The 10491-nt window shown below is 48.1% G+C and overlaps 1 protein-coding gene across 7 annotated transcripts; it reads left to right on the top strand.

Annotated features, from left to right (window-relative positions):
• The first annotated feature begins 2503 nt into the window (after positions 1 to 2503).
• On the top strand, positions 2504 to 10129 carry LOC117586366 (serologically defined colon cancer antigen 8 homolog). Of its 7 annotated transcripts, XM_034276391.1 has the most exons (8): positions 2507 to 3024; positions 3633 to 3843; positions 3907 to 5325; positions 5385 to 5469; positions 5823 to 5940; positions 8189 to 8313; positions 8547 to 9412; positions 9507 to 10129. In XM_034276391.1, exons 1-8 carry the CDS (start codon positions 2732 to 2734, stop codon positions 9975 to 9977), a joined length of 3588 nt encoding a protein of 1195 aa, XP_034132282.1. In that variant the 5' UTR covers positions 2507 to 2731; the 3' UTR covers positions 9978 to 10129. The 7 variants fall into 7 exon arrangements, 6 of the variants coding, with proteins under 6 accessions (XP_034132281.1, XP_034132282.1, XP_034132278.1 ...); XM_034276387.1 differs by having other exon boundaries at positions 8547 to 9782; XM_034276386.1 differs by lacking the exon at positions 8189 to 8313 and adding an exon at positions 7898 to 8057 and having other exon boundaries at positions 2980 to 3024; positions 8547 to 10129.
• Positions 10130 to 10491: the final 362 nt, after the last annotated feature.

Here is a 10491-nt window from a genome sequence, read left to right as displayed (position 1 = left end):
CTCTGGCAGCGCTTCACCTTACACACCTTGAAATGCACTTCAGAAGAGCGCAACTCTCACGCGTTTCCATGCTTCCATGCACAAATATTTCCACTAAGAGCACGCTCTACTGTATACGTGTGTGCGAGTGTTCATGTGAGCTGGATTACATGCGCGCATGCGCAGCTCACGCCTCTGCCTATCCCGTGTCTTTGCCCAGTCTTCCTTCTGTTGCCCCCTCTTTTGTTTGCAATGGAATTTCTTTCTTTTCATAAACATGTTTCGAGCGTATTACAGCATTTATGAGAGCGTGAGGGAGAGAGAGTGGTGCCGCAAAGAGAGATAGAGAGAGCTAAGCCAAAATGTGGCATGAAACAAGTTCAGCTTCGACTTCGGCTCAGCCATAGCATAGCCACCGCCTCGGCTTCAGCTTCAGCTTCAGCCTCTTGGCTTCTTGAATGACTGCGGCACAGGAATGCAGTGTTGTAAATAGCTGCGGCAACGCCAGCTGAAGCAGCACCAGCGACTGCAACAGCAGCAGCAGAAGCAACAGCGACTCCAACGGCCCTGGCGACATTGTTGTTGGCCGCAGAATCAGAGCAAGTCGAAGACCCAGGCCGGGTCCAGGCCAGGCCAACAGATCGCGACAACGATCAGAGCCGCAGCCACAGCCACAGCCACTGCCACAGCCAAAGACCGAGAAGAGCTGGAGCTGGAGCTGGAGCTGGAGTTGGAGTTGGAGCAACGGCAGCAATGAAAATTGCTGAGAGCGCCCCGAGGGCTTCCAGCTTGGGATTGGGGACTGGACATGGTTCGGGTCTCTTGTGCGCTGCTCTTGACCACGATCGATAACACACGCACACACACACACACCACACACTACATCACACCACTCGTACGAGCAGGCAGACTGTGCTTATGAATTGTCTTGCAGATTTCTGAACACACGGAATTATGCCTTTATCTCAGAGGGTTAATTTTTCTGGGATGTTGTTCCTACTGTGTTGTTTCTGCTGTTGTTTTCCCTAGTCCGGGTAATTAAATCGCAAGAAGCTGATAATATATGGTGGAAAAAGGGCTCCCCAGTGCAGAAGAAAATTGTATTCTTTTTGGCCAAAAGGGTTCTTTTGTCTACCCAGCAGGCGATTTGGGTATGATGTATTGCACAAGAAGTATGCAACAGGCGGATGGGGGGATAAATATTAGTGGTTCAGAAATTTTTTATCTAGAGTTTTTATAATTAAGTACATTTCAAATTCTCTCTTTATATTGCTGCACATATTATATGTGAGCATGAGGTATCTTAAAGTCGAACTATTTTATTTAAATCATTCTTACTTGTTTCTTTTATTTTGGCCAAAAGGGTTTTTAGTTTTCTGTGCCGCTGCAGCGGCTGCTGTGCATTTGCCCAATGGGAAATTATTCATGATAACAGAGATTGCATTGATTGATTGTGTGGCTGCACTTGGGGTTCGGCTGGGATCCGTTTTGTGCTGTGAGCAGGCGAGGAGCATAGCTCCTGATCTTGAGTTATTTGAGCTATTAAATGCCTGTGATTTGGCCATAAGTTATGGTACATCGACAATCAATTGTTGGCAGGTCTAGCTGGATTCCACATGTGGCCAGAGCCCAGGCCTGTGGCAACAAAACTCTGAAATTTAATAGTCTTCCAAATGAGAGGGGAACATCTGGAAGGTGCATAAAGTGGAGGTAATACAGTTGAGGAATTTAAAGAAGGAACAATCTGTGTACCTTATATTCCTCTCCTCAAAACCTCTTCCATCTTCACCTGCCCTTCACTTAATTGCAATTTCATTGAGACTTTTTGACCTTGTTATCCTCATGAGTTATTAATTGAGTACCACAGGGCGTAAGGGTTATCTCGAGCAGTAAATAAGGCAACCCAAACCTTTTAGTGTCCCAATATAGTAACAGCAAACAAGCCCAAGATAGAAACCCTTAAAATAGGCAATGAAAACCAAACGTTTTTGGCCTCAATTCCTTTAGAAAACAGAAAGAGAGTTGAACAACCCAATGCAGAAGGTGGGATAAGGGACAGAAGAGAGGGTCTGAAAGTACATAGTATATGACCATATATTGGCGTGCTTTCAATACATTGACGAGTTCCCCTTTTGGTATCGATCAAACAGAGACAGAGACCGAATCCGAAACCAAAACCAAAAGGCGCCAACCAATGACTAAAAGATTCCTCAACTTTCAACACCCAGTCCCTGTCCCCTCTCGGAAGGGGCGGCCGTCTCCCATGACGACAATTGCATTGCCGCAAAGGAAAATGCTAATGGGAATGTTTTCGAATCCTCTCTCTTTCTCTTTCTCTCTGTATCTCTGGGCTGTGGCGAAACTCCTGGCTCCTGACAGGGCACGACATGGCACCAAACACATTATGGAGGCACACTAAACTATATCTGGGGCCCCCCTCTCCCCACTCTTGGGACCGAGTCTATAAAAGCCCTGACTTGTGTTTGCTGCCGTTTCAGTGCAACTTCAACGCGTTGTCGTCCTGTCGTCCTGGCCTGTCGCTCACTCAAAGAAACAATTAAAGTGCAAGCCGCAAGGCGGAAGGAAGTGCATACCACAAGTGTGGTGCCCTACCCACCAAACAACCCTCCATCCCACCAAGTTGCATGCCATCACTTGCAACTTGCAATAAAGTTTTTAGCCCGTTCTTGTGCCCCTGCTTCCCCCCAACCTTTCTTGTGTTCCTGCCTCCTCCAACACCGATGTTGGTAAAATGAAAACAGAAAACTTCTTCAAGTACGGCGCTCCTTTGTACAATTTGAAAAGTACTCGGACTCACTCGCAGAACCAACCGCAAGCGAGTGGCATCGGTAACAGCCACGGAAGCGGCCATCACCATCAACACCACAGCCACCTGACAACTGACGAACTGCGTCATCTCACGCAGCAGCAGCAGCAGCAGCAGCAGCAGCAGCAGCAGCAGCAGCACCGCATCTCTGGTTACTCGGACAGGGAGAGCGTCGCCAGCGGTAGCAGTGCTGCTGGCAGGATTAGGAGGAGATCGAGGTAATTTATAGGGAAATTAATTAATGAAATGGAAGAATACTTAAAGCGAAATAAGTCTTTGATTTTGAAGAAAAGAGCTCCTCCTAAAAGTAGTTTTACAAACTGCATTTAGACCCTTTTCATTTCTAAACTTCATTTCGTGTTAGCTCTAAATGAGCTGCACATTAAATGGAGATAATTGGTAATTGATTATTTAATTGTTTGAGTCAAACATACATATATGTATATAGGTTTCTCTGACAGAAGTTCTTCTTATCATCATTCAGGGTGGATAGGATTTAACCACCCCCACATACATATGTGTGTTTGCTCAACCATGACGCATGAACACACGGCCAGAAAAGGAGCAGGGTTAAAAACCTGCCACATTTGTATGTTGGCCAACCTGTTGTCCTGGCAACCACTGACACTACAACTCCAATTGTCACCCCTTTGTGGACGACAGACAGCTTCAGTTTTCAGTTTCAGTTTCAGTTTCAATTTAAGTTTCAGTTGCGGAGCAACTTCGTTTTCTAGTCATTTTTCTCCCAACAAAAAGAAAGAAAGAACTTTAATTAAAATGTAATCTTGGATGAGTGACCGTTTTCGCTTTTCGTTGACAACTTTAGAAACTTCTCTATGAAGTCCTCGAAGGGGGGCATTACCAAGAAGACCAAGACCATGGATTACACCAACTACGCCTACAATGAGGCTGTGGGACGTCTCAAGGTAATGCTGGCCGACAACTCCTACACCCCGCCCAAGGTCGGAGTGAGTGCTGCCGCCTATTTGCGTAACTTCAATGAGGATTCCGGTGACAATTTTTCGGATAATCTATCGGTGAGAGGGAGTTCCACAAACGTAGGGAATAGCTCTGACTTTACTATTATTTTATTTTATTAGGTGATTGAGCGTCCTGTCTTTTCGGACATTTCCAAGTACTTGTCGCCCAGCCAAAAGTCGCGGATGAGCTCGTACCGTCCCAAGAAAACGTATGGAATTCAGCCAATGGGCTATGGCATGTCCGTCTCCAAGGAGAACTTGTCCTCCATGGCGGCTCTCTATACGGGCAGCAATGTGCCAGCTGCTCCACAACCTCCTCCGCCATTGGCCACGGACAGTGTCCAGGCACCGGTGGAGATTTTCAGCTTCATTGAGAAGCAGGAGGACTACATCGAGCAGCTGGAGAAAGAGTCCAAGTACTGTCGCAACGAGCTGACCAATCTCTTGGGCAAGGTGAAGGATGTCATCAACGAGAACGAGCAGATCACGGAGAATGCACGCTCGGAGCTGGCAAATATGGGTTCGGGGAAGTCTGGTTCTGGCATGCCCCAAGGTGCTGTCACGACCAGTCCGTCATCCGACAGCGACGAGCACTTGATTTATGGCAGCGGCCGTAAAACTCCGACAACCCCACGGAAGAGCAACCTCAAGGTGCAGAGTCCACGGTATGCCAGTGCCCCTAACATCGTGTACGAGGCCCGCATTAGCGAACTGGAGGCGGAGCTGATGCAGGCCAACATCGATCTGAAGCGCGTGAGGACTGAGAACGAGGATCTCAAGCGTAGGCTGGCCCACACGGATCCCATCACGACGGTGGCCACTCTGGGCGGTGGCAACTGTGAGACTCATCGCAAGCAGCTGGACTGCCTGCAGCAGGACAAACTCACCTTGGAGGAGACAGTACGCCACTTGCAGCGCATGCTGGACGATGCCAAGGCCCAGGGCCAGGGCAGCTCCACCTCCAAGCGCTACATCAGCGATCTGGTGCAAATGGAACGCTCCCAAGCCGAGCTGGAGGTGCGTCACCTTCGCGACGAGCTGGATCGGCAGCACGAGCGTGTCCGGGAGCTGCAGCACGAAATGGCACGTCGCCTGGCCGAGGAGCGGGCCAGCGCAGAGAGACGCTACAATACTCAGGTCGATCAGCTGGGCGGAGATCTGAGCTGCCAGTGGGAGCAGGTGACCAAGCTGCAGCTGGAGTTGGAGCGACAGAAGCGGTACGAGGTCGATCTCAAGCGGGACGTCACCAATCGCAACTCGCAGATCGAGGAGCTGAAGAACGAGCTGAGGGCCAATCGCACCAACTTCCTGGCGGACATGGCTACCTCCAATGCAGAGAAGCAGTCCCTCGAGCAGGAGATCACCTCGCTGCGCCTCCAGCTGGATCGGGCTGCCCGGGAGAGCAAAACGGAGGCAGCTCGCATGCAAGCGGAGATCAATTCTCTGCGTCAACGCTTGGATCGCGGGGATGCTGATCTGCTGCACTCGAAGCGGGAGGTTCTGCGACTCAACGATGAGATTTCCAACCTGGAGAAGGAGGTGAGTGCGTCGGGGGGTCACCATAGACATATTTTATATAATATTAATCGAACTCTTAGCTGGCCTATGGTGAGCTGAAGAACGAAATACGACCAACCAAGAAAGATTTGGACAAGCGGATCTCGGAAATGCAGGATAAGCATGGTATGTGTGGTGAAAAGTTAAACCTATCCTCAATCTTTCCCTCCTTTCTCACCATTCGTAATACTTGTTTGTTTTAATCACACTTAATATCACTCTCTCTATAAACTCTGGTTAAGCTATTGATGCTCATATTGCCCATAAGCGTGCGTTGGTTTCATTCTAAAGCTAAAACTAAAAACAATACCCAAAGTGATTCGATCTCAAAATTATAGTCATACAGAAAGTTCAATAGTTTATCCATGAGTTTCTGTTCTGTAGTTCTGCGTTGCCATTATATAACATAACATCCTATACTAGTATATGTCTGTAGATTATGTCTGTTATCCACTAAAGCGTATAATATCTGTTTGTAGCGGATACGGTTAATGAACTTGAGGAAATGATAACATCTCAGAAGCAACTCATGGATAAACTGACGGGCGAGTGTAAAACCTTAACGGGCAAATTAGAGGATACATCGTACAAGCACAAGTAATTATGATTCCATTATGTATCCTACTCGTATGCCATAAGAAATTGCAATCATTTTGGTCCTAGAACACATGCAACTTAGTTTTTGCTTCCATCTACCATTAACCTTAGATAACCTTAGGTAACTCGACTTCTACCAGAAGGATTTTCAAGAAATGTTTTTCAAATGAAAACCGAAGCATTTATAACTTTAATTATTGCAGTTTCATGTAGTTGTTTCATCACGTTTTTATTATAATGACACTTGAATGTATGTTTAATGGATATTCGATGGAAAAATTAGCTCTTAAGATATGGAAACCACCGCACAGCGCAATCTGAAATTCAAGGCCAACCCAAAGTTTCGCTCTCACCATTTCCGTTTTCCTTTGAGATTCGTTCCACACAAAAAGCAAAAACAAAACTAAAATTTTCGACCTACCTAGTAGAGACTGGATTAACACGCCTGTACTTGTACTTCTTCAAACCTTTTCTTTTGGGCTGCCTGCGCAATTTTCACGATAATTAGAACCAATTTGCGATCGTGTGATGCCAGCAACAACCACAAACGTGCCCATGACCACAACAACAACAGCAGCAACAGCAACCACAGCGCCTACAACAGTCAGAGAAAACGCAAACGAGTTCATTTTGCAGATGCCTGATTTGGATATCCCAGATGTTACGAGCCCCATGCCAAAAGATGTTGCTGATGCTGATGTTGCTGCTGCTGTCGAAGGCGATGAGGTCCTGCAGAATATAATCAAAAGCAACGAACGCCTGGCCCAGGAACTGGCCAAAATGCCACCGCTGCCAAAGTTGTCCAGCTATAAGAAGTCCAGAGCTGGCAGCAACATAAAAGCGGAAAGAGGCAAGGCAGAGACAGTGCCAGCATCAACAACAACACCAACAACATCAGCGCCAACAGCAACATCGACATTGGGCTCAAAGCCAAAATGTTTTTGCCCCAGTTTTATGCGTCATAGGCACGAACATGAGCACATTTATACAATGCCAGCAATGCGCAGACGCAGCAGCAGCAGCAGCAGTAGGCCAGCAGCAACATCTACAGCTCCATGTGCAACATCGGCTGGTCCATCTGCAACATCAGCGAAAGCGCGTACACAAACTACACACAGCAAGAGCATTCATTGTCACGGCCACGAGTACACCCTAGACACGTCGCACCACCATCACCATCACACCACGCATCACGAGCACCAGCAACATCGCACCACCGAACCTGTGCAACAGAAACAGCAGCAGCAACATTCGAGTTCGGGTTGCTGCCATCCATGCAAAACGGATCCGTTGCCTTGGTTGCAACAGCATCTTGTTTTGAATCAGACCATCAGCAGTAGCAGTGCCAGTCCATGCCAGGCCCCATGTCAAACGCAGCATTTGACGGTGGACACTGATACTCTGGCCACAAACGCTGCAACAACATCATCTGCGTCAGCCTGCAGAGGTCAGGGCAGCAATGCCTTGAGTGCCAGCATCAAGCCCAAGCTTTATTTCGAGCAGTTGCTGCAACGCGATGGCTGCCACAAGAAGCCTCGACCCCCCGTCACAGTAGATGTTAATGTGCGGCTGGTGCCCAAGCAGGCGCGACCCAAAGTCAGTCCCTCGCTGAATAAGAAATTCGTCAAGGAGTTGGACGAGGTGGCGCAGGCACTCAACGAGACTTTTGTCAAGGAGACATCCTCACCAGAGTTGGCGCAGATCGACAAGCAGCTGAAGCAGCTGGAGGAGGAAGAGGATAGCAATGTGGTTGAGGAGGAAGAGCAGGAGGAGGACGATGAGGAGCAAGAGCAGGCCACCAAACTTTGATAGCGCTTTGAATTCATAAAATAGTTATAAGTTTAAGGTATAAATCTAGATTATTAGTAAACGATTCTAGTTTAATTTTAGTTTAATTCTTTTGTGTCATTTTTCGTTGATTGATTAATTGTATTATTTTTATTGGCTAAACCTAAAGCGAGGAGAAGCAACAGCTACGTGCCACAAACGAGCAGCTGATGGCACGTCTCAGACAGATCTGGGCCAAATATAAATCACAATTGCCACAAGTGCACAATGGCAGCCCGGAGCACAGCTCTGAGGAGTCGAAAGATGAGCACAAATTAGAGAAATTGCAGGTAAAAGTTGCTTTGATGTATGTGACTAATGCTTTTGTGTGTTTCTCTTTCTCTCTTTCTTTCTTCCTTCCTTTCTATCTCTGTCTATATATATATATCTCTTTCTTTGACCTAACTATCACTTTCTGAAGAGAGGAAATATCTGCTTTACAATCGAATCTAGAATATCTATCCAATCGCATGTTAAGCAATGAGGAGCATATGAGTAAATTAGATACCACACCGCATGATTACACTAGCTTAGTTCCTGGAAAAGGTAAATCCCTTAATCAGAACAGATCCACAGAGTAGTACCCAAGAACATATACAGACACATCCAAAAAGATATTTTCTATTCGTCAGAGACCGAAGGAACAACTGCCGGGCAGGAAGTGGAAACGCAAGCAGTCTAGACATTTCATTTTTCACACTCTGACACTGCCACACTTTCGATACTCGATAACTTTGAATTGGCTGGTCACACTAATCGAAATTCTTGTACTCACACAGCCGCTTACGACTACCAGGCAGCGGCATATGGCACAACAATCGAACCCATACAAAGCACCCCACAACTACACAACAACAGCGCCGACGATGACTACAGCGGCGGAGGAGGAGGAGGCCTTGGTATTGGCGGAGGGGATGCAGTTGCCACAGGATCACTTACAGCAGCAGCAGGAGCAGCAGCAACAGCTGCACCAGTCACAGCAGCAACTCTTGCTTCTGGGGAAGCTGCAGCAGCAGCAGCAGGAGCGCGAAAGAGCAGCATCAGCAATGGTGGCCTCCTCTCCGACTATGGGCTCCAGGATAACGATGACGAGAATCTCAAAGACAACCTTGGCTTGGGCGAGAAGCAGCAACAGCAACAGCAACAGCAACAGGAGCAGGACAGGCAACGAGAACGCGAGGAGCGAGATCGTGAGTTGCAACAACTGCGAGAGCAGCGAGAGAAACGCGAACGGGAGAGGGAACGTGAGCGAGAACGGGAACAGGCAGAGCAGCAGAAAGCAGAGCAGCAGCAACAGCAACAGTCGCTCCCACAGCAACAGCAACAGCCGCAGTTACAACAGCAACAACAGCCTCTCGTTGACAGCAGCGACATCTCGAATGCCCCCAGCGCCAATCTGGCCGCATACAACACCGACTACAGTGCCTACGATCAGCAGCAGTACGATGCGAGTGCCTACGATCCGAATGCCTATGCCCAGCAGCCCTACGATGGCCAACAGTACGACTACGGGGATGCCACGGCCGGGTACGACTACAGTGCCGCCGACTACGGACAGTCTGGATACCAGTATGACCCCACGCCAGCAGCTGCCACAACCAACCAGTCACAGCCACAGCCCCAGCCTCAGCCGCAGCAACCCCAAGTCCAGCCTCAGTATCAGGCAACAGCTGCGGCACCTCCTCAGCGAGTCGCAACGGACTACAACCGATCGTCACCGCCGATGGCCGCGACGCCAGTCACGGGGATCACGTCCCCACCAGCAACAGGAGGTGGCCCTGCAGCATCAGGAGTCGGAGCGCTATCCACCGCGAGCCGACCACAACCGCGCCCGGGCGGTGGAGCTGTGGGGCCAGGAACTGGATCCACAGTCGCCGGCAGCAAATCCACTCTGCCACAACAGTCTGCCCCGGCAGCCGCCGGCAAGAAGTAGCTGGAGTCCCGACCTGGGGGATCCCCTGCTGTTGGAGTGCTCGATCAGCAGTCCCAGTCTAATGCGCTCCTCCAACGACGAGACCTGCTCCGAGCTGGCCGATCTAAGTGAGACCTTTGTAGTGCTGCCCGATAGCTCCGAGGATAGCGTGTCGCCAGCCCAGACCACCATTATTACGGCCCGTCGGGCCAGCGCCCCGGCCATAGTGCAGCAACAGGAGGAGGACATTGCCAACGCAACGGTCATCATAGAGCGCGATCTAGATGCCCAAACATAGGGGACAACAGCACCATAGTTTCTTCCAGCGATACTTTCTTCAATCATCAAACGAACTCGTACTTCTACTCATATGTTTTCCAGCCTAAAAAATACATAAATATTCCGTATATTTTGTAACAACAAAACATCTTTAAAGCAATAAAAATTGAATATTCCAAAGAAGTTTTGGGCTTACTTTAATTTCCAAAGAGGGTCTACTCCTATAATTCTATGCTCAGCATTTCTTTGGTGGATGTAAAAAACTTCAATCAACTTTAGGGCTATCATCAGTAATTAATTTATTAAAGCTGTCTTGGTTTGGGGCTGGGCTGCTTCCTCATTTCCCCATTGTCACGTCAAGAAATAAACATAAATGTTACAACTAATAAACAACTTAATGATTTAAGGCCCACGCAATGCTGTCAAAACAAATAAAAGGTAAAGACAAGTCAGAAAGGGTTTTCTTTCATTGAAAGATCGAAGCATTAAATACACTTGAAGATGTTTCTAGAATTTGTTTCAAGCATTCTAAA

The sequence above is a fragment of the Drosophila guanche genome, unplaced genomic scaffold (assembly GCF_900245975.1).
Source record: "Drosophila guanche unplaced genomic scaffold, DGUA_6, whole genome shotgun sequence".
NCBI lineage: Eukaryota > Metazoa > Arthropoda > Insecta > Diptera > Drosophilidae > Drosophila > Drosophila guanche.
This window is presented reverse-complemented; position numbering and strand designations above follow the sequence as displayed.